Source organism: Chiloscyllium plagiosum, chromosome 35 (assembly GCF_004010195.1).
Source record: "Chiloscyllium plagiosum isolate BGI_BamShark_2017 chromosome 35, ASM401019v2, whole genome shotgun sequence".
Classification (NCBI taxonomy): domain Eukaryota; kingdom Metazoa; phylum Chordata; class Chondrichthyes; order Orectolobiformes; family Hemiscylliidae; genus Chiloscyllium; species Chiloscyllium plagiosum.
Window position 1 is genome coordinate 10,107,742 of NC_057744.1, and position 22,266 is coordinate 10,130,007.

The following is a 22,266-nucleotide window of genomic DNA, read 5'->3' on the forward strand; positions in this document are numbered from 1 at the left end:
GAAAGTGGTGCTGGAGGAATCTAAGGAATGAGAACATACGGATTGTTTTTGGAACATACCTCATTACAAAGGGCAGTATCCCCTATTACAGTAGAAATATTGCTCCTAAATATACTTATTAGGTTGTGTGTATTTTGAGTTTTTGACCTGTGTACTTTAAGGAAAGGAAACCAAGTACCTTTGACTACAAACAGATTTTAATCAGTACATTAAAGGGAAGCAGAAATGATAAACTTCTTAAATTCCAAATTAAAATTTTATATGTGCACTTTTCATGCAAAACAATTTTTTGTCTTTCACTGGGTTTAACGGAAAACCGATCCTCTGCTTTAGGTGTTTAAAAATGAAATGGGGGGCCAGCATAGTAAAAAAAAAAAAATCATTCATTTGCAATATGATAATTCCAGGAAGCAAACCTTACTTACTTTGGTTACAATGATTTGTCACTAATACTCTGTATAGTGTATTACTCATTCATGGAAATATTCCTTGACCAGTACATTCAATACTAATCTTCTTTTATACAAAGAACAATGAAACAAAATCAGAATGGCAGAAGTTGGTACTGCAGATGCTGGAAATCAGAGTCTAGATTAGAGTGGTGCTGAAAAAGCACAGCAGGTCAGGCAGCATCTGAAGAGCAAGAAAATTAACGTTTCGTTATGAAGGGCTTTTACCTGAAACGTTGATCTTCCTGCTCCTCGGATGCTGCCTGACCTGCTGTGCTTTCCCAGCACCATTCTAATCTAGAACAAAATCAGAATGTTTGGGCAATGATTTGCACTAGTGCTTATGTTCACCCTACCCGTCCTTGCTATTTCTCTTTGATCACTATTTGGGATAGTTTTAGTTTCTGGCAAGGGGAAATTGCTGTTTTCCGTTTTAGGCATTCACTGTTGCCATCTGGTTCAAGCTGGGTGAGGTACCATTGCTATATCTGTTACCTAAATGAGGAGAATATAGCAATGCTTCACACAACCTTGGAGTGTAAGAAAGATGTGCTTCTGTACCCAGCCCTGAGATCTTGCCAGTACAGGTGGATATAATATGGGTTTATACCTGGAAGCCTGTTGCCTGAATAATGCAGGGCAGCATTTGTAAAACCAAGTAGAATGTGTTGTGGATTAAATCCTTTTCACCAACATCTCTCTTGATCTTGGGATGAGACTTGTAAAAATATTAATTATATTAACCATTGAAGTTAAACAGCTGGAATCTGCATAGCTTTTTTGCAGTACATTTTACAGATGAATATTTGGTTGCTTACTCATCTCTATATTGCAATAATTATCATTGAAATATTTAAACTTTAAGAAAAAAAAGTGTTGATTTTTCCTGAATCAAAACCAGCCACAGGCAGAGCAGAATTCTATCGATGGACTTCCAGTATTTGCAGTCGACCACTATGAGAGGTAAATTCACTTGTTTTTAATCATTCTCTTCTGATATGCTGCACAAATGCTTAAATATTATTGCTGAAGCCGCTGCTCCTTGTGAGATTTAGTTTGTAATATGTGAATATTAAGAACGTTTTGGATCAGGCACTTCTGATCTACATTGGAACGTTTGAGTTTAAAGATGGGCCAGGTATTGGTTAACATGGTACTGGAAGGCTGTTGGCTTTGATGTAACCATACCAATCAAGAGGCACTGCTATAATTTTATCAACACATCCCACATCCCGAAATATCACACTCCATCTCTTGTCCTTAAAGAAGATGCTTGTTTATATTTGTAAATTTTGCCTATGTTCTAATTATAACATGCAAGCTTCGAGTCAACATTATCACTATTAGCTGAATGTCAGCATGTAGGGTGAACCTTAAAGACTTGCAATACCCATTGTGGTGCTCCATGTTGGAAAGTCAGCATGTAAGCACCATACAGAAAGGTTTGTGTGTATTTTTTTCTTTCGCTCCCTGTTGATATATGTAGCTGTAGATCCCAAATTCACACATCTTCAATAGGGAAAATCCTAATTCAGAAGGGAGTTATGTTCATGTGCTTCCCAGCAGCTAGTTGTTGAGTAACATTTGGGCTCTGGTTATTCACCTTTCACTGTTAGAAAGTATGTGTGAGAACCATGGGTTGCTCTTGTTTATCTTCTGACATCTGGTTTTGCAATGGCATTATCTGAATCTAGTCACCTTCATGTTTGTAGAGTCATAGAGATGTACAGCACAGAAACAGACCCTTTGGTCCAACTTGTCCATGCTGACCAGATATAAATTAATCTAGTGCCATTTACCAGCATTTGGCCCATATCTCTCTCAACACGTCTTATTCATAAACCCATCCAGATACCTTTTAAATATTGTAGTTGTACCAGCTCCCTCTGGCGGCTCATGCCATACACTCACCACACTCTGCATGAAAAGGTTGCCCCTTGGGTTTACAGGTTGAACCACAAGAGGTTGGAGTTATTTGATTGTGTTCCAAATCTCTATCGTGATCTCTCCTTTTCTCTGTCACATCACCCCCCCCGGTCACTATATTCTTTTCTCCCATTTCTCCTTCCAAATCTTGGAATTCACCTCAAAGTTTCTTCCTCCTCCCTCCAGATGACCAATGTGTAGGGTTTGGGAGAAAAATAACTTGTAACAAATGCTGAGAAAGTTGAAGAAACTCAGGTCAGTCAAGATCTGTGGAGAGAGAAAAGAGTTAACATTGAATTCAATATGACACTTCTTCAGAACAGATCAGAAAACTGTTCAGATTTATAACAATTGCAGTATTTTACTTATATTTGAAATATCTTGACCAACAGAAAATGCAGTGCCATTTTAATCAAATGCCCCAACCCCAACATCAGATTTATTTTGTTTGCTTGGGTTTTATTTAATAAAAGGAGTCAATGACATTCGGATATAAAAAGGGCACTCACAGTAAAGTCAATAACATTGAAGATCCATATTTTCACAAATCCTAAAGGTTTCCAGAAGTTTTTCCTTTTAATGGATGGAATTTTATTTCTTTTTCCAAGAATGGCAGTAGTGTTAAACAGGGTAAGGTGGCACACAATGAAACAATCTGACCACCAGCTCATTAGCAGGCTCAATAGTCTGCTTCTGTGACTGTGCCTTATGGATATCCAGAAACATTGTGAGTTAGGAGCAGGACAAGGCCATTCAGCCTCTCGAGCCTGAGGTGCCATTCACCAAGTGCCTGGCTGATTTAATTACTCCACGTAGCCGCCTACATAAGAACTAGGAGCAGGAGTAGGCCGTCCAGGCCTTTGAGCCTGCTTTGCCACTCAATAAGATCATGGCTAATCTTTTCGTGGACTCCGCTCCACTTATCCGTGTTTTCACCATATCCCTTAATTCCTTTATTTTTCAAATAAGTATCTACCTTAGCTTTAAAAGCGGTTAGTGAAGTAGCGTCAACTACTTCCCTGGGCAAGGAATTCCATAGATTAATAACCCTTTGGGTAAAAATGTTTCTTCTTAGTTCTTTCTTCCTACTTCCTCTAGTCTTGAGGCCATGCTCTCTAGTCCTAATTTTACCTACCAGTGGAAACATCCTATCTATTTCTATTTTATTGATTCTCTTCATAATTTTATGTTTCTATAAAATCCCCTCTCATTCTTCTGAATTCCAATGAATATAATCCCAATCTACTCAGCCTCTCCTCATAAGCCAATCCCCTCAACTCTGGAATCAACCTTGTGAATCTCCTCTGCACCCCCTCCAGTGCTGGTACATCCTTCCTCAAGTAAGGAGACCAAAACTGCACACAGTACTCCAGGTGTGGCCTCACCAGCATCCTATACAGCTGCAACATAACCTCCCTGCTTTTAAACTCAACCCCTTTAATAATAAAGGACAAAATTCTATTTGCCTTCCTAATTATTTGTTGTACCTGCAGACCAACCTTCTGCAATTCATGTACAATGACACCCGGGTCCCTCTGCAAATCGGCATGCTGTAATTTCTTACCATTCAAGTAATAACCTATGTTGCTGTTACTCATACCAAAATGTATGACTTCACATTTACTAACATTGTATTCCATCTGCCACACCTTTGCCCATTCACTCAATATATCTACGTTCCTCTGCAAAGTTTCATAGTCCTCTGCACACTTTGCTCTGCCACTCCTCTTAATGTCATCGGCAAATTTTCACACCTTACATGTGGTCTCCAACTCCAAATCATCCATATAAATTGTAAATAATTGTGGTCCGGACACCAATCGCTGAGAAACACCACTAGTCACTGATTGCCAGCCAGAATAGCACTCACTTATCCCCACTCTTTGCTTCCTGTCAGTCAACCAATACTCTATCCTCTATCTACACTAATACTCTACCCCTAAAACTATGGATCCTTATGCAGCAGCCTCGTGTGCGGCACCTTGTCGAAGGCCTTTTGGAAATCTAGGTACACCACATCCATTGGGTCCCCGTGGTCCACCTTGCTTGAAATGTCTACCCTGATAACATTTTACTCTCTCGCTTTTGGATAGTATTTACCCCTGCCTTAAAAATATTCATAGTTATGACTCTGCTCTTGTTTTTGTGATTTATTTTTTTATATGTTAAACGACAATAAGGGCAATATTGAGAGAAATTCAGAGGACTGGTTTGAATCTGTTTTGACTCTGCTCGGGCCAACTACAAATTAACTAACTCCCTGCTCTGTGGCTATGTCCACGTTTACCTCTTCATTTCTTCCTGACCAAATCAAACTTCCCAACTTAGAGACATTGGCATGAAAAATAAATTCTCAACTGTCAGTGAGAATAGAAGATCTACAGCACAGAGATGAAAGGGTGTCTAAGAAAGGAATTTGAGTCTAGCAATTGCTTGGATGATGCTGCTGATGTAAAGACTTAATGAAAGCATATGGCATTGCCATGCCTTCCAGGGGGATAGGGAGAAATAGTGGAGGTGAAAATGTTGGTTTTCACTATTCATGTTGCAGCAAAACTTCAAGTGAGCATAGGTTCACTGTTTTTGTTTGAATTGTCAGTGGTATTCTGAATGCTGATTTTTCTCAAACGAAAATTCCATCCAAATATTTATTTCAGGGATGTGGTTGTTGGGTTGGATTGGGAAAGCATGCATTTTACGGAAATTATTCTGCTAATTCTGTTGTTTCTGTGCAAGTCATGGTACCTACATTGCTGAAGAGATGGAACCTGGGCCAAGTGGAGTAAATTTTCCTTTCCGTTCTGGTGACATGACAAATGGACAAACCTTGACTTTCATTGGTGACCAGGTGATGTTTAAATATTCCCTGAGATACTGAAGTATAGGTGTATTTTTGTGACAGTATTCTACATTACTGATTCCTATTGAAATGGAAGCAAGTTGTGTGCAAAGATACCTAAACCCTTGTTTCTTTTGCATCACATTTAAATGAAAGTGAATCAGAGTCTGTAGCAGGTCTGGGGAGAGCATTTGCACTGGCTAATCGAAATCCTTTCTGTACTCTGAAGCCTTGTTGTGTTCTGCTGCATGAACCAAATTGGAGCTGATCACAGTTGAACTGCAACTGTGCTCCAAGTGTGAGCAGGACCCACTGGCTTATGTAAAACTGCATTCTCACTCCAACTTGACCAACATGGTGAGGTAGTTTGTTAGTATGCAAATCAAACCTTTGTGGTTTGTGTAAAAAAATCAGATGTACGCCATACATCAATTGTTTGGATTTTATAAAGCATTGAGAAAGTGCTAATACTTGGCTTTCTGAAATAAATAATGCTAATATAAAGTCAGCTTTACAAGAGATTTGTAGATTTTTTAGCCCTCTGACTTATTTCTATAATGTAATGTTTAATAAATCCGAGCAATACAGTTGTACCTACATAGCGGTTATGTTATATAAATATTTTAAAACACTTCATGTTGTTGGAGTGGAAAGTGTCTGTTTATGACATTACTGGTAAGAGTGCCCACCACTTAATCCTTATGGAGTCAAAGCCCTGCCTTCACATTGAGAATACCCTCCATCGTGTTGTGTGGCACTATCACCATGCTAAATGTAACAGACTTTGAACAGATCTAGCAACTCAAGACAAGGCTTCCATGAGGGGTTGTGGGCTATCAACCACAGCAGAATTGTAGTCCAGCACCATCTGCCACCTCATGCCTGGCATATCTCCCACTCAACCATTACCATCACGCCAGGGGATCAGCTCTGGTTCAGTAGAGAGTGCAGGAGCAGCACCAGTCATACCTAAAAATGAACTTTCAACCTGATGAAGGTACAACACAGGACTACTTGCATGCCAAACAGTTGAAGCAGCAAGTGATAGACAGAACTAAGCAACCACACAACCAACAGATCAGATCTAAGCTCTGTAGTCCTGCCATATCCAGTCGTGAATGATGGTGGACAATTAAAATACTCACTGGAGAAGGAGATTCCTCAAATCTCCCCATCCTTAACAATGGAAGAGCCCAGCAATCTTCAGCCAGAAGTACCAGACAAAGCAGCCCACTTGACTGGCACCACAACCACTCCCCCTCTACCACCAATGCTCAGTAGCAACATTCTAATATTTACAAAATGCACTGCAGAAATCTACCAAAGATGCTTAGACAGCACCTTCCAAACCCACAACTTCTATCTGGAAGGACAAGGGTAGCAGGTACCCCCTGCAAGTTCCCTTTCAGTCCTGTTCCTTCACTGTTGCTGGGCCAAATTCCTGGAATTCCCTACCAAGGACGTTGTGGGTCAACCCACAGGAGATGGTCTGTAGCAGTTCAAGAATACAGCTCAGCACCACCTTCTTGAAAGCAGCTAGGGACAGATAATAAATGCTGGTCAGCCAGCAATGTCCACATCCCACAAATGAATTTGTTAAAAAGGAAAACTGATAGCTTAGTCATTTGGGTGTATGAAAATATGAAAGATAATTTCTAACAGTTTACTTCGAATTTATATTTCAACCAATTTGTTTGCCAGGATCTGTGATTAGTGTCTGACTGGCTCTTTCTACAATTCCAGATATCCAAACCAGAAACTCAGAACATTCACACAGGTGAAGATGTCACTTTGTGCGGGATTAAATTGTGTAATATAATGATTGTGTATTTTGAAGTGGGAATTAGGCAAAAGATGATTATGTAAGTGTTATATATTTGAAACCAGCTGTGATTGGTAAACAAACACCTTCCATCTGAAGTAGTAATTAACAGTTTTTCACTGAGTATAAACTAGTCTGGCATACTTACTTTAACAGCAGCTTTCACTCAATTAATATTCAACATGAACTCTACAGTCAAATGCATTATTGCCCACTTTGGTTTATAGTACTACAAAATATGGTGAGTAAATTTCACCTTTATCCTCATTGAGGATAACAAAGACCATTGTACACAAGTCATAGATGCATCCTGTTAGGTATTTTTAAAGTTTTGTTCTGGAGTCTTTGCAGAACCATGAATACTATTCTACACAAACTTAACATTTTTAATTAGCCAATTATATTTTTCTTTCTGTTTCGCTTGCTCTTTTTAAAAATTTTTTTAGTATTCTGGGATGTGGGAGTCAATAGCAAAACTGGCATTTACTTTATTAGCTAGCACTAATAATCAAGGAGAATTATCATTGAGTGATTTTGACTATTTGAACCATGATAATCCATGTGCTGAAAGTACTCCCAGTTTGCATTCAACAGAATAATAGCATATTCCCAGTCTAGGAAAACTCTGCCATCCCTGTGCTGTACATTACAATGTGATCAATTACCCTGCCTTAACTTAAATCACTTTTCTCATTTAATTTTTTTCTATTCAAACTTAATTTTGAGTTTTCAGGGTTGTGGGATTTGGTAGGAGATAGTATTGGTGTGTATTTGCATCTTTTTCTTTGCAATTTGAGATTTTTTGTAAATCAAACATACTTGAGCATTATGCAAGAAATTATACCGATTATTTTGTATAATAAAATATGCCATTTTTCGGGTAAGTTTTACTATTTTTGTTTTTGTTAGGAAATAACTATATATGCAATGGACGTTAAAATCCAAGTAGAACTTATTTCAATTAGGATCATGCTCTAATGACTATCTTCCTCTCCCACTAATCTTTATATCTGATCTCAGGTGCTACTCCACCCTGGCTTATTGATGATGATGATCTGGACACAGCGCCAAAACCAATAGGGCCATCTTATGAAGAGTTTATCCAACAGAGTATGTTTGATATTATAGTTGGTCACTTAATTACAGCAGGCCAGGATGTCATGAAACAATAACGTTTATTGTTTTATACACTAACAATATTTACACTAGTGTAGTGCTTGTAGTATAATAGAAAAACGAGTTCCAAGGTGGTTCTTTGGATCTGTCATTAAACAAAACTGAACACCAAGCCAAGGAAGGAGATTTTGGGACAGGTAACCAAGATTTGTCCAGATTGTTGAGACAGATGGTCTAACCCCTATGAGGACCACAACTCAAAAAAGCAAATTAACCAAATGACCCCAACAAAAAAACTAATGGACCAAATAATTTATTGGAGAGTGCAGGAGCAGCACCAGTCATACCTAAAAATGAACTTTCAACCTGGTGAACCTTTTGATTGTTAAACATGAATTAGTAGGGGAACTAGCATCAACATTAAATTGCACACTAAAGGTAGATACAACAAAGATTTAATTGATTTATTGACCAGTCTACTCAACATCTATGGCAGCTGCACAGTCACAATCTCCATCTGAACTTCCTCTGGTAGAACTGCAAGTCTCTGTCTTTCGAGGATTTGGTCTCTGACCTTTGTCCAACAGCAGCGCCCAATTAACCCAGTCTGCATGGGCACAATCTTCACCATAATGGTGTATTTTTTGTAGTCCTGCTCATTAGGCTTGACCATGTGGATTCCCCAGAAGCAACCCTAGCAACAGTGACAACCTTGTTTGCTACTTTTCTCTTTACAACTGCATCTCACACTTCTGAGCCTAGTCATATGGGTCAGTTTTGGCTCCACAATTTCTGCGTCATGATTGCCGTCCTCCCCTTTTCCCTATTGCATGTAGGAGCATACTGTCTCAAACCACATCAGCCAATGTGCCAACTGGGGTCAGACAAAGTGGGCAATGTGTACCCAGCAACCACATCACAGTGAGCTCTGGGAAGGAGGATACCATGGAATGACAGGTGAATGGGTAAAGAGGACATGGAGTTAGGAAAGGTGCAGCTATTTTGGATGAGCTTAAATTTTAAATTACCATTTTTGAAATCTGTTGTTGGATTTTCAACTGACCAATCTCATCCCATTTCTATTTGTGTCTGAAACAATAAGGTGTGACAGCATGGTGGCCCAGTGGTTAACACTACTACCTAACAGCAACAAGGACCCTGGTTCAATTCCCACTTCAGGCACTGTCTGTGTAGTTTGCATATTTTCCCTGTGTTTGTGTGGGTTTCCTCCCACAATCCAAAGATGTGCAGGTCAGGTGAATGATTGATTCATGCTAAATTGCACAGTGTTAGGTGCATTAGTCAGGGGTAAATATAGGGTAAGGGAATGAGTTGCATAGTGTAGATACTATCACTGTTAAGCACGTTCTTTTGTAATGTTCCTGTTTAGATTAGATTCCCTACAGTGGGGGAAACAGGCCCTTTGGCCCACCAAGTCCACACCAACCCTTTGAAGAGCAACCCACCCAAACCCCTTTTCTGACTAATGCACCTAGCACTATGGGCAATTTAGCATGGCCAATTCACTAACCTGCACATCTTTGGACTGTGGGAGGAAACCAGAGCACCCAGAGGAAATCCACGCAGACGTGAGGAGAATGTGTAAACTCCACACAGTCGTCTGAGGTTGGAATCAAACCTGGGATGCTGGTGCTGTGAGGCAGCAGTGCTAACCACTGAGACACCATGCTAGCCACCTAATAGGTAACAATTAGGCCAAGTAAATGATTTAGTTGGATTTTGTTTAGTGAGGAAATGCATTGAAAAATTAGTTCCATTTTGAATGTGTAAACTTGGGTAATATGTAAGGGTATTAGCATTTACTGTTTGTTTCCTTATTAATTCAGTGACAAGGTTACACTACTGCATCTTTTATATTTTAGCATTTGTGTATCTTTATTAAACAATAGTGAACCACAGTTGGAAGCATTCCATTGTATAGACATATACAATTGTACTCTACCCTATTTTAATCAGAATGCTGTCTGCTATTGAAGGGACTTCAATTTGAATTGGAAGTGTTCGGAAAGAAATGGTCAGGATCAGAGTTCCCAGTAAGCAGGGTCTAAAATGAAAATGGTGAGGCTTAGGGCAAAGCAGGCCAATGAGGCTGTGAATGTTGCCATATCTTAAATTACCATTCAACCAGGCTTGTTAGCTGGTTGAAGTATTAAGAAGAAATGGGGTGAGTATATAAGATGAAGTGTTCAATTAAACAGAGCTAAAACACCAGCTTAGACTGGGTGGCACAAACAAGCTCGAGTGAAGGTAAAGGTAGTGCTCAACTTGTAGCTGGGTGTTGATATTTAACTTTGCTTTGAGCTTATATATTTGTTTAACTAATTGTTCTTGATTCAAGATGTATTTCAATTTTAGAGGAGAAAGAAAAACTGAAGAAACTTCCTCCAAATAGAGTCGGTGCAAACTTCAACCACACATCAGAAACAGACGACTCCTGGTTACCTTCGTTTGGCCGGGTGTGGAATGATGGCAGGAGGTGGCAATCCAGGTGAGTTTTAATTTCTTGTTGTTCTGGATAGCTTCTGATCCCAGTGTAATAGATAAAAATTGCTTTTAATTTGGTTCTGGTTTCCTGTTTATTTCTAGTTTTATCTTCCTTTCCCAAATGGCACGGCATGGAAACAGACCCTTCCATCCAACTCCTAAGTTAATCTAGTCCAAAGCCTTCTAAACCCTTCCTATTCATATACCCATCTGGACTCCTTTTAAATGTTGTAATTGTACCAGCCTCCACCACTTCACACACGCAGAACCCTCTGAAAAGGTTGCCCCTTTTAAAATCTTTCCCCTCACCTTAAACCTATGCCCTCTAGTTCTGGGGAAAAGACCTTAATTCTTCACCCTGTCCACACCTCTTAGCTTCCAAATCTCTAGGGAAAATAGCCCCAGCCTATTCAGCCTCTCCCTACAGCTCAAACCCTGGCAACATTCTAGTAAATCTTTTCTGAACCCTTTCAAGTGTCACAATGTCTTTCCTATAACAGGGAGACCAGTATTCCAAAAGTGGCCTCACTAATGTTCTGTCTACCTGTGACTCCACTTTCAAGGAACCAAACCTGCACTAAGGTCTGTTTGTTTGGCTACTCTTCCCAAGACCTTACCATTAAGTGTATAAGTTACCTGATTCGCCCTACCAAAATATAGTATTTCCATAAAGGCTTAATTGTTCTGATATTAAGATTGTTTCCTTGTACTTGATTGATGCTATTTGGCTGTTGAGTATTGTCAATCTCATTGACTGCTTTCATTTTTATAGGCATCAATTCAGATTAGAGGAAGGCAAAAAAAGAAAACGAGACAAGAGATGACAGTTCAACAAAATGGGTTGGGGCAAGAGGAAAGTGGTTAAGACTTGTGCTTTAAAGATATGTTAATGTTACACACTTGCTGCTGTATGCATTGTATAAGCTGTTTAAAAACCTTTGTTAAGTTGCAATTTAACCTCTTTTGGACACTTGCTCTCACTTTAAACCCATGACCTCTACTAATCTGGAAGGACAAGGCCACCAACCAGAATATTCACCCCCTTCACTGAATATAATGCATTTCAGTAACTGACCAAGGCTCCTCCAAGTCCTTTGTAGACCATGACCTCTCTCACATGGGCACACTAATCTTTAAGACATAGAACTCTCCCTTTAACAGCACTAAATGTCCATACACCACCTTTGAGGACATTTAGGGATGGGCAATAAATATACACCTTGCCAGTGCCACTTACTTCCCATGACTGTGACAAAAAACACCAATGCAAATGTTGTTAAAGACAATTTTATTTCTAATTTTACTGATATCTAAATAGCATCACTTGAAATCCATTCCAGAACCTGAAAAAGAAAGTAATTACAATCAATGTTTAGCAGAAAACTAAACCCAAAAGTGATCAATGTTGTTCAATTTAATAAATATCTTTATCTATAAAGTAAATTAATTCATCAAATATAGCCTTACATCTCACTGTCCCAAGTTAGTTAAGTTTTACCAAAAAAGGTGACCACCAGAGGGCAGGTGCCATAGTAACATTTATGTCACACAGACTACTAGCTGCAGGAGACCCTCAGCCCCAGGGTGCTGAACACACGTGCAGAATGTACACAACATTTCTCTTCATGAGAGAGGAGCATATCATTCATCCCTCAAAGGGGTAAAACATTTAACAGCTAGCTCCAAAGCAAACTTGATTTGCTCATATCAGCATATCCACAAGAGTTAAAAAGCATCATGACTAGCATGTATTTAGAAACACTACCTTATTACACATCATCTGCAGCAGCAGGTGCATCACCACCCTTGGTATTTCGTGTATAGATAACCTGTGCTCTATGTTTGCACACCAACTTGATCATGCCTGGGGGGAACAAAACAAAACCGATATTGAAAAGGCCTGGAATACAAGTCTCAAATACTACTGCCTGTGCAAAATGAAATAGGTAGTTAAAGTTGAAATACTGTAGGATAACAGGTGAATATGCTAAAACCTGATTAATCTCCTCCAACTCAGACAATGAACAGGTTGAATAATTTTTCATTTGAGAGGCATGAACAAAGAAACAAGAGTTAGGAGCAGTAGGTAGCCATTCAGCCCTGCAAACCTGCTCCGCCAATTGAGAGACCACACCTGGTCTTAGCTAAACCTCAACCACATCACACACCAATGGTATGTTGGAAAAAGTAGCATTAGAATATAGGAACGTGAAAGATTACCTTTTGAAAGCAGCTCCTGGAGGGCAGCTCTAGCCAGTGAACCTCTGATTTTTAACCTTTCAGAGACAACAGCAGGCGTGATGAGTTTGTAGTTGGGTACCTCTTTCAACAGCTTATCATATGTGGCTTTGTCAAACAGGATCAAGTTGTTCAGCTTGTCTCTTACTTTTCCTTTTGACCACTTCTACTCAATTGTAGAAAACAGATTGTGGTTAGTAGGCTGCAACACATCCACAGCTTTAATAAAAACACAATGATCAGATCACTCAACTGGAAATAAAAAAATCTGGTGACACCAAGTAATTACAACCCCACTATATAATAGCATGTTCATGCTAACATTTGTCTGGCATACAAAGTGGGCAGCAGATCCATTTGAACGAACCAAAACATTATAGTAGTCGATTTGACACCATGGTAAACTTATCAATGAATTGAAGATGCCCTAAACAACACGATTGTTTGTAACTTGAGGCATAGTCAAAGAAATTAAGAGAAGACCATTCAACCTCATCAAACCTGATCTGCCAACCAACAAGATCACTCCATATTCCTGCCTACCTATGATACCTTTTCACACCCCCTTGCTTGCCAACAATCTACCTCTGCCTTAAAAATATTCAAAGGATCTGCTTCTGCCATTTTTGAAGGAGACTTCCAAAACTTGACACTGGAGAGAAAAATATCTTTGTCCAAAATGAGTGACTCATTTTTAAGGAGTGACTGCTGGTTGTAGAGAGAACTTGGGGAAATATATACTAATGGCTTGAAAACAGTCTACGTTACAGAAGAGGTGATGCTGGAGTCCTTTGAAAAAAAAACCAAAGGTAGATAAATCTCCAGTACCTGATCCAAGTGTATCCCAGGACATTGTGGGAAGTTATGCAAGAAATTTCACAGTCCCTAGCAGAGGTGTCTGTATCATTTACAGCCACAGCTGAGGTGCCGGAGGATGGCTACTGTTGTGCCTTTAAGAAAGGCTGTAAGAACATGGGACCGGCGTCTGACATCAGTGGTGGATAGGTTGTTGGAGGGGTTTGAGAGATAGGATTTAAATGGATTTGGAAGAGGAAAAAATTGATCATGTGTGTGGGGAAATTGTCTCACATTTGACAAGATTGCACATGGTAGACTGGTCAGTAAGGGAGAGCTTGCCAACTAGATACAAAATTGGTTGACAGTAGAAGACAGAAGATAATGGAAGAGAGGTGTTTTTCAGATCGGAGGCCTGTGACCAGTGATACACCACCAGAATCAGTGCTGGGTCCACTGTTGTGTAATTTATTAAATAACTTGGATGAGAATTTAAGAGGCAGGGTTACTAAGTTTGCAGATGACACCAAATTTGGTGGTTCAGTGAAGATATCCAAGATTACAAATGGATCTAGATCTATTGGGCCAATGGGCTGAGTGGCGGCAGATGGAAGTTTAACTTGGATAAATTAGAGGTACTGCATTTTGGTAAACGATCAAGGGCAAGATTTATACAGTTATGATAGTATTGTCAAATAGAAAGACCAATGGGTTCAGATACAGGATTCTTTGAAAGTTGCATCACAGGTAGACAGGTTGGTTAAAAAAGGTGTTTATTGCTGCCTTCATTGCTCAGATCATTGAGTATAGGAGTTTGGCCATCATATTGAGGTTGTACAGGACGTTGGTGAGACCACTTTTGGAGTACTGTGTAGTCTAGTTACCCTGCTATAGGAAAGATATTATTAAAGGATTAAAGAGGATTCAGAAAAGATTTAAGGATGTTGCTGGGATTGAAAGGTTTGAGTTATAAGTAGAGGCTGGATAGACTGAGATATTTTCCACTAGAGCATAGTGTGTTGAGGGGGGTGACTTTATCAAGGTTTATAAAATCATGACAGGCACAGATAAGGTGAATAGCACCTTCCCTAGGGTAGGTGAGAATATTTAAAAGGGACCTGAAGGGCAACTTTTTTGCACAGTGGAATGAATGGTTAGAGGTGGTAGATGCAGGCACAGTTACAACATTTGAGACACATTTGGACAGGTACGTGGATAATAAAGTTTTAGGAGGGATATGGGCCACACCCAAAAGCAAGTGGAACTAGTTTAATTTGGGAAACGTGGTTCACATGGATGGGTTGGACTTAAAGGTCTGTGTGTGTGCTGTGTGACTCCATGATTCCATTCTAAATGCACCCTGTTAAGGACCCTCAATTTATTTCCATCAAGACACTACTTACTCTAATCTCCAGTGAACACGCCTGGTCTGTCAAACCTCTGACATGTATGCATCTAGACATCACATTTTAACTATGAGTAACTTGTCACAATGGTCATTTGAGAAACTAGTCGTGAGAAAGGCATCTTCCACTGCAGCAAAATAAATTCAAACTTAAGTTTCAGAGACACATTTAGGTACACGTATACGTGGCGAAGTGTTCAATCCTGACATGTAAAGAATTACTGGTTGGAAAGGGATACAAAAAGTGGTCATGAGGATAACCATAGCTTCCACTTGCTCATATATTACAATGATTTAGGTTAACTTTGAGGGAGGAAGAGGGATAGATTCAGTTGTGATGGAGCCACATTTAAACAATGTGATAATCAACAGATTAAGAATGGGTCACGTTACTCAAAAGAACACACAGAGCCCAATCGCATTTGAAGAAAAAAGGTACAGATTTGAAAGGAAGTGTTAACACTTTGCTCAAGATTCTCCATGAAGGGGATTCTTCTCTCTCTGGCTACAGGGAAATGAAGAAACTGATCCTAAGACTCGTTTGCCCAATCTTGTAAGCATTACTAAGACTAATCTAATAACCTTGCTGACTGGTGCCATCTTGTTCAATATTTTCTTCCAATAGTATTTGTACAACAACATTTGGGATGATTTTTGTGAAGTACTCATATTTAACGGAAGAATTTAATTGGCACATTTAAATTGGGATTTTATCTTTAAAAATAAAGTGGGCATTACAACTTTATGCGATCCTGCAGTTACACTTTCCAAGAACGCAGAAGACAAAGCTCACCAGTTTCCATGCCTGACCCAGAATCAGGCCGGTACAAGCAGTATCAAAAAGTGAAAACTGCCAACAGCAACATATGTACTTTATACCTCCTTTACTTCAGCTGGCAAAATTCTAACTTGATTGATCCAACCATTCCATAACCAACCATAGCATAAGTCAGGAAATTCAAGTTGATATCTGCATACATGTAGCAGCATTTGGATTAGATTACTTACAGTGTGGAAACAGGCCCTTTGGCCCAACAAGTCCACACCGACCCGCCAAAGTACAACCCACCCAGACCCATTCCCCTACATTTACCCCTTCACCTGACACTACGGGCAATTTAGCATGGCCAATTCACATCGTTGGACTGTGGGAGGAAACCGGAGCACCCGGAGGAAACCCACACAGACACGGGGAGAATGCGCAAACTCCACACAATTGCCCGAGGCGGGAATTGAACCCTGGTCTCTGGCGCTGTGAGGCAGCAGTGCTAACCACTGTGCCATCATGCCGCCCATTTGGTCAGAAAATAAACATGCAACCACAAGACAGATAGCATCTGCAAAAAAAAAATGACAGAAAAAGGTAACTCAGGTTACACTTTGCATTGTAAATATTAGTTTTCTTGGCACAGTTCACTCAGCAGATGCTAACTGAAATACTTTGGATTGCATGTTTGCAGTGTGAATGTTTTGCTTTTCAACTCAAACAAGATAATGCAAACCTTTTTCTTGGCCTTGCCCCCAGTCTTGTTTACTGGATCTTTATCCTTTTTGCCTCCTTTGCCTCCATCCTTCTTCTTCTTATCATCTTTTGGAGGCTAGGAGCAGATCAGAGATTTGATAAAAGATTAAACCAAACATATAACAGCAAATTACAATCATACTGCACACTCATTCAATAGAAACACTTCTAAAACTGGATTAACTTAAATCTACAACCCAAAGTAACCATTTAAAAACCAGTCGTTCAAACATGGAAATCAGCTCCTTTTCCACGTGATTTAAGAAACCTTTGAAAGAGACCACACTGCTCAGCTTGTTTTGCAGTAGCTGGCCTGTGTCCAAACACCCATCTGCTCACCTTTCCTCCACATCCCTTTGATTCATCACTGAAGAAAATCACAGGTTTAAAAATTTACAATAAAAAAAACTGACATTTGTGGATGAATTGTTAGAGGAATATTGGTTCATTTCACTCTTGAAGGGACTGGCTTCGATTTAATTTTTTTTACAGCCGTCCAGGGAGAGTCTGAGCAAGTTTCTGACCGTAATACTGTGGCAAACATCAACCAAACCCGCCCTTAACGTAGGGAGGAGGCCATTTGGCCCTTCCATACAGTAAGACCTTGGATGATCTGATCCCAAGGTGGTATTCCACTTCCCCAGTAACAGAAGGAATGATCATAACGAATCGCATCTCGGTGATTATTAACTAAATGTTAAATTTGCCGTGCACTCCCCCCCTACCCAAGGGGAGTCGGATGGTTGTTGGGAGGGGAGGCCCCAGGCTGGCTCTCCCGGGGGGAGGGGATGGTTGCTGGAAGCGTGGCTCCGGCCTCTTCCCCCCGCAGCTCCAACACGAGCCCGGGAGACAAGGCCCGGGAGGAGGTGGCGGAGGATGGAGCTGAGGGGAGGCCCGGGGAGAGGGGAGGCGAGGGGAGAGGGGAGGCCCGGGGAGAGGGGAGAGGGGAGAGGGGAGAGGGGAGAGGGGAGGCCCCCTCTTATTGAATCCCCCCTCCCCTGACTGCGGGGGGGCTGCCTGATCCCCGCTCCCTCACCATGTTGCTGCTTCAAGATGTCGGAGCCGAAAAGGAAGAGCCCCTGCCACAGCAGCCCGGGAAACCCCAGCACGGCGACGAGTTCCGGTCCTCCTGGCGGAAATGACGTCACGCCCCTCTATAGACCCCCCCCAAGCCTGCAGCAAATAGTGATGATTTGGAGATGCTGCTGTTGGTCTGGGGTGGGCAGAGTTACAACACACACACCAGGTTATAGTCCAACAGGTTTAATTGGAAGCACTAGCTTTCAGAGCACTGCTCCTTCATCAGGGGGTTAGTGGGGCAGGATCATGGGACACAGAATTTATAGAAAAAGATCAAAGTGTCATACAACTGATGCAACAGTATTGAACAAACTGTTGTAAATGTACCAGCATCCACCACTTTCTCTGTACTCGCACAGGCACCCCCTCACGGACTTAAGACACTTTACACTCACATATACACTCTCTCTCACATTCACAACCTCCCCACCCCAGACACACACCCACATGTACACACACACACATATACGTTTGTGGGGTGAATTTGTACTTGCAGAGTTACATTGTACTTTGCTCAAAAACCGGATGAATTCACGTAAGACTCTGTTATCTCACTTTTTAGATTAGAATCAGTCTAAACATGGCACAGACAGAGAACTCGGGGGGGGCTAACACCTTCAACATATTGTCTGGCTAACACCAATTGTTACAGTTAACCTGAGAATGTAATTTATAAAAAAAAAGTTCTGGGATTTACATATAAAAGAAGTGAAACTACCATGGTATTCGAACAGATGAAAGACTCAACAAACAATCAAGGTATTTTTCAAATATAATTTCAGTTACATCACACTGTAAACTTTTGCTATAAATTCTGTGTCTTACAATTGTGTCCTCCACAACCACCTGATGAAGGAGTGGCGCTCTGAAAGCTAGTGCTTCCAATTAAACCTGTTGGACTATAACCTGGTATTGTGTAATTTTTAACTTTGCAGCCAAAAGGATCCTGACATTGACCTTTCACCCCATCACCCCAAGGCTTTAATTACCTAATATTTACCTCTCCCCCCAAAAAAATTAATCTGTTTTTCAGTCAAGCTGTTCAGTGATATTATTACACACCTCTTGAGCTGGTGGGACTTGAACCCAGGCCTCTTGGTCCAGGAAGAAAACCACAATAAACATCAATATTAAAGTACAAGCTCCACATCATTTCTTGATTACCCCAACCCCTATTATCTATTTATCTTGCAATCTTTTGCATTTTATTTTCTCATTACCTCAGAATGTCTACAGCGTAGATACATGCCAGTCAGCCCACTATCCTCGCACATGGCTCTGCCTCTAGCATTGACCTTCTGAAGAGCATCCCACCCAGACCTATGCCCCCAAACCCTGCATTTCTCATAACCAATCCTTGTACGCGCACATCTTGAGATTATGGGAGGAAACACATGCAGATATGCCTTTGACAAGGTTTCACATTTCACAAGGTAGACTGATTAGTAAAGTTAGATCACACAAGATTCAGGAAGACCTTGTTAACTAGATACAAAGTTGGCTTGGTAGGAGACAGAGAGTGGTGGCGTATGGTTGTTTTCCAGCCTGGAGGTCTGTGTTCAGTAGTTTTCTACAGGGATCGATGCTGGGCCCACTGTTTTTTGTCTAATTTCAGACAGGAAATTTGGTTAGCATGGACAAGTTAGACCGAAAAGTCAGTTTCCTGCTGTATGACTCTATAACATGCAAACTTCACATAGACAGTCACCCGATGGTGGAATTGAACCCAGTCCCTAACACTGCGAGGCAGCATTGCTAATCACTGAGCCACTGTGCCACCCTGTTTATGACACTGCGTTGAGTAAAAGGGACTCAATATTTCAAGATGGCTCCTAAAGTATGAGTGGAAGTATTGAAGATGCTTTTTGATAAATTTACATAAAATATTAATGATTTTTAATTGATAAACACTTGAGTTGCAAAATAAATGAGGATGAAGGAAGAGAGTGGACTATTTGGGTAGTTGTTTTGTTGATAGCTGCTACTGGCAGACTGGATTACCTATGCTGCATTAGCCAGTCGGCAATCAGATCTGGCTTATTTCATAGCTCAAATGAGAAGGATGAACAACAGAAAAAAATAAGACTAACACTCCTAATACTACACTGAGAGGGACAGATTGACCCAAGTTTCATATTTTAAATGAGGGATTAAGTAGAGGCATTGTTTGCCCCTCACGGTGAAAATATATCCTATTCAAACAGAAGCAACGAACTACTCACCTCTGTAGCAAAAATGGAAAATCAGCAGATCTTGCATTGTGTACGGAGAAAGAAAGATATAATACTTCAGAACTACTAAAAAGTGTTAAATTGGAGTTGAACTCTTAACAGATACTGTTAAACCTGCTGAGTTTTTTAAGCATTTTCTGTTTTATCTCAGACCTCCAGAATACTCTGTATTTTGCTTATAGTTATGGACTATGGCCTGGTCAACATATATCCCACAATAAACATCATAAATACATAACCCCTACTATCATATTGCTGCTTTTGGGAGTTTGCTGTGCATAACTTAACTGTTGTAGTAAAGACATTAAAACAGAGTATACTTGAAAATTAAATCATTGGCTGTAAAAGTGGGGCAGCATGGTGGCTCACAGCACCAGGGACCTGGGTTCAATTCCCATTTTGGGTGACTGCATGGAATTTGCACATTCTTCTCATGTCTACAGGTCAGGTGAGTTGGACATGCTAAATTGCATCATTCAGAGGGAAATGGGTCTGGTTGGGTTACTCTTCGAGGATTGGTGTGGACATGTTGGGTCAAATGGCCTGTCTCCACACTGTATGGAATCTAACTTTGGGATTTTGGTGAACGTGAAAGTTGCTATACGAATGGAAAGTTTTCAATTCAATGCGAAAGCTTAGAAGGTGCACGCGGTAGCCCTTCGGCTTGTAGGCTCTGTGCTGTGCAGCTTCCAACAAGAGGACTACATCTCCCGGCACCACCTTCCGGGGACTTGGTTGTCCGTGGACGAGATCGACGCTATCGAGAGTGTGAACTACATTTCCCATCATCCACAGCGTCTGCTGCCCGCTGCTCCCTGGGATTTGTAGTCTACCTTATCACCCTGCTGGTTGAATGTGGGACAGTGGACCACATCACCCAGCATGCTTTCAAAATACCACCCCGCTGCCCCCTGGGAGTTGTAGGCAATCCATTGAGCATCCGCGGAGCAGGACTACAATTCCCGGCGTCCGTCGACAGGTGCAGCCATGGTCGTCTACAGTGTTTATGTGGTGAATAAGGCCGGCGGCCTCATTTATCAGTATGACAATTACTCGCCCCGCAACGATGTGGAGAAAACCTTTAGTTACCCGCTCGATCTGGTGCTCAAGGTGTACGATGAGCGTGTTGTGGTGTCCTTTGGTCAGCGAGACGGTATCAAAGGTGAGGACCGACCGGCGGCCCCTGCTGCTGGGAAAGACCGTTAGAATCCTGAGGCCTAGTGGATAGAAGGGCTTTAACGAGACACTAGGAGTTAGACATCATACCAAATGTTCTCACTGCAGTTAATTTACTGTTTTTCAGTCATCACATTCTTCCAATAAGTGACAACATTTCGCTTCAAGTTTAGCTGCACCTGCAACTAGGAATTGGGGGAATGTCTGAAAAGTATCAGCTTCTCCCTTTTTATATTCGTTTCTGTGAAATTGAAGATAAGTATTTTGGATTGTTTAATGTGTGGCAGTATTACTAAGTTCTGCACCTGAATTTCAGTAAGTGTGGATTTTTTTTCAGTTGATTGTAGGGAAGCAGTTCTGTTAAATACTTACAATGTTTTCATGAGTTGTACTCTCCTGTGTTGAAGATGGTGGTTGGTTTGTTACATGGATGCCTGCTTCTGTTAGATTCCCTACAGTGTGGAAACAGGTCCTTTGGCCCAACAAGTCCACCCCAACCCTCCGGAGAGTAACCCAGACCCATTTCCCTCTGACTAATGCACCTAACCTATGGGCAATTTAGCATGGCCAATTCACCTGGCCTGCATGTCTATGGATTGTGGGAGGAAAACCATGCAGACACTGGGAGAACGTACAAACTCCACACAGACAGTCTCCTGAGGCTGGAATCGAACCTGGGATCCTGGTGCTTTGAGGCAGCAGTGCTAACCACTGAGCTATTGTGCCTTTAATAAACTTTAATTTAAAAAAAGTTCTGAAGAAGGGTCACAGCACTCTAAACGTTAACTCTGTTTTCTTTTCCACAGATGCTGCCAGACTTCTTAAGTTTATCCAGTAAATTCTGTTTTCGTCTGTTCACATTTCTGTGGTTTGTGGGTGTCACTAGTTAGGCCAAAACAGTATTTCTTGCCCATTGTTAAGTGCCCTGGAGAAGGTGGGAATGAACAGTCTTATAGAGTCACAGAGATGTACAGCATGGAAACAGACACTTCGATCCAACCCGTCCATGCCAACCAGATATCCCAACCCAATCTAGTCCCACCTGCCAGCACCCGGTCCATATCCCTCCAAACCCTTCCTATTCATGTACCCATCCAAATGCCTCTTAAATGTTGCAATTGTACCAGCCTCCACCACTTCCTCTGGCAGCTCATTCCATACA

The 22,266-nt window shown here is 41.0% G+C and overlaps 3 protein-coding genes across 3 annotated transcripts in view; 2 read left to right on the forward strand and 1 right to left on the reverse strand.

Annotated features, from left to right (window-relative positions):
* The first annotated feature begins 690 nt into the window (after positions 1-690).
* On the forward strand, positions 691-12,100 carry LOC122540643 (centrosomal AT-AC splicing factor-like). Its single transcript, XM_043676642.1, has 6 exons — positions 691-1,412; positions 5,112-5,223; positions 6,958-6,991; positions 8,057-8,146; positions 10,529-10,661; positions 11,430-12,100. Exons 2-6 carry the CDS (start codon positions 5,137-5,139, stop codon positions 11,479-11,481), a joined length of 396 nt encoding a protein of 131 aa, XP_043532577.1. The 5' UTR covers positions 691-1,412; positions 5,112-5,136; the 3' UTR covers positions 11,482-12,100.
* On the reverse strand, positions 11,929-17,760 carry rps25 (ribosomal protein S25). Its single transcript, XM_043676643.1, has 5 exons — positions 17,654-17,760; positions 16,598-16,693; positions 12,878-13,061; positions 12,423-12,521; positions 11,929-12,000 (listed from the first exon to the last, which is right to left on the reverse strand). The coding sequence occupies exons 1-4, from the start codon at positions 17,654-17,656 to the stop codon at positions 12,427-12,429; spliced, it is 378 nt and encodes a 125-aa protein (XP_043532578.1). The 5' UTR covers positions 17,657-17,760; the 3' UTR covers positions 11,929-12,000; positions 12,423-12,426.
* Positions 17,761-20,728: 2,968 nt separating this feature from the next.
* trappc4 (trafficking protein particle complex subunit 4) overlaps positions 20,729-22,266 on the forward strand; it is a 15,269-nt gene continuing 13,731 nt past the window's right edge. The window contains exon 1 of the mRNA XM_043676641.1: positions 20,729-21,090. Coding sequence (XP_043532576.1) covers positions 20,916-21,090 — 175 coding nt within the window. The 5' untranslated portion in view covers positions 20,729-20,915. The remainder of the gene's footprint in view (positions 21,091-22,266) is intronic.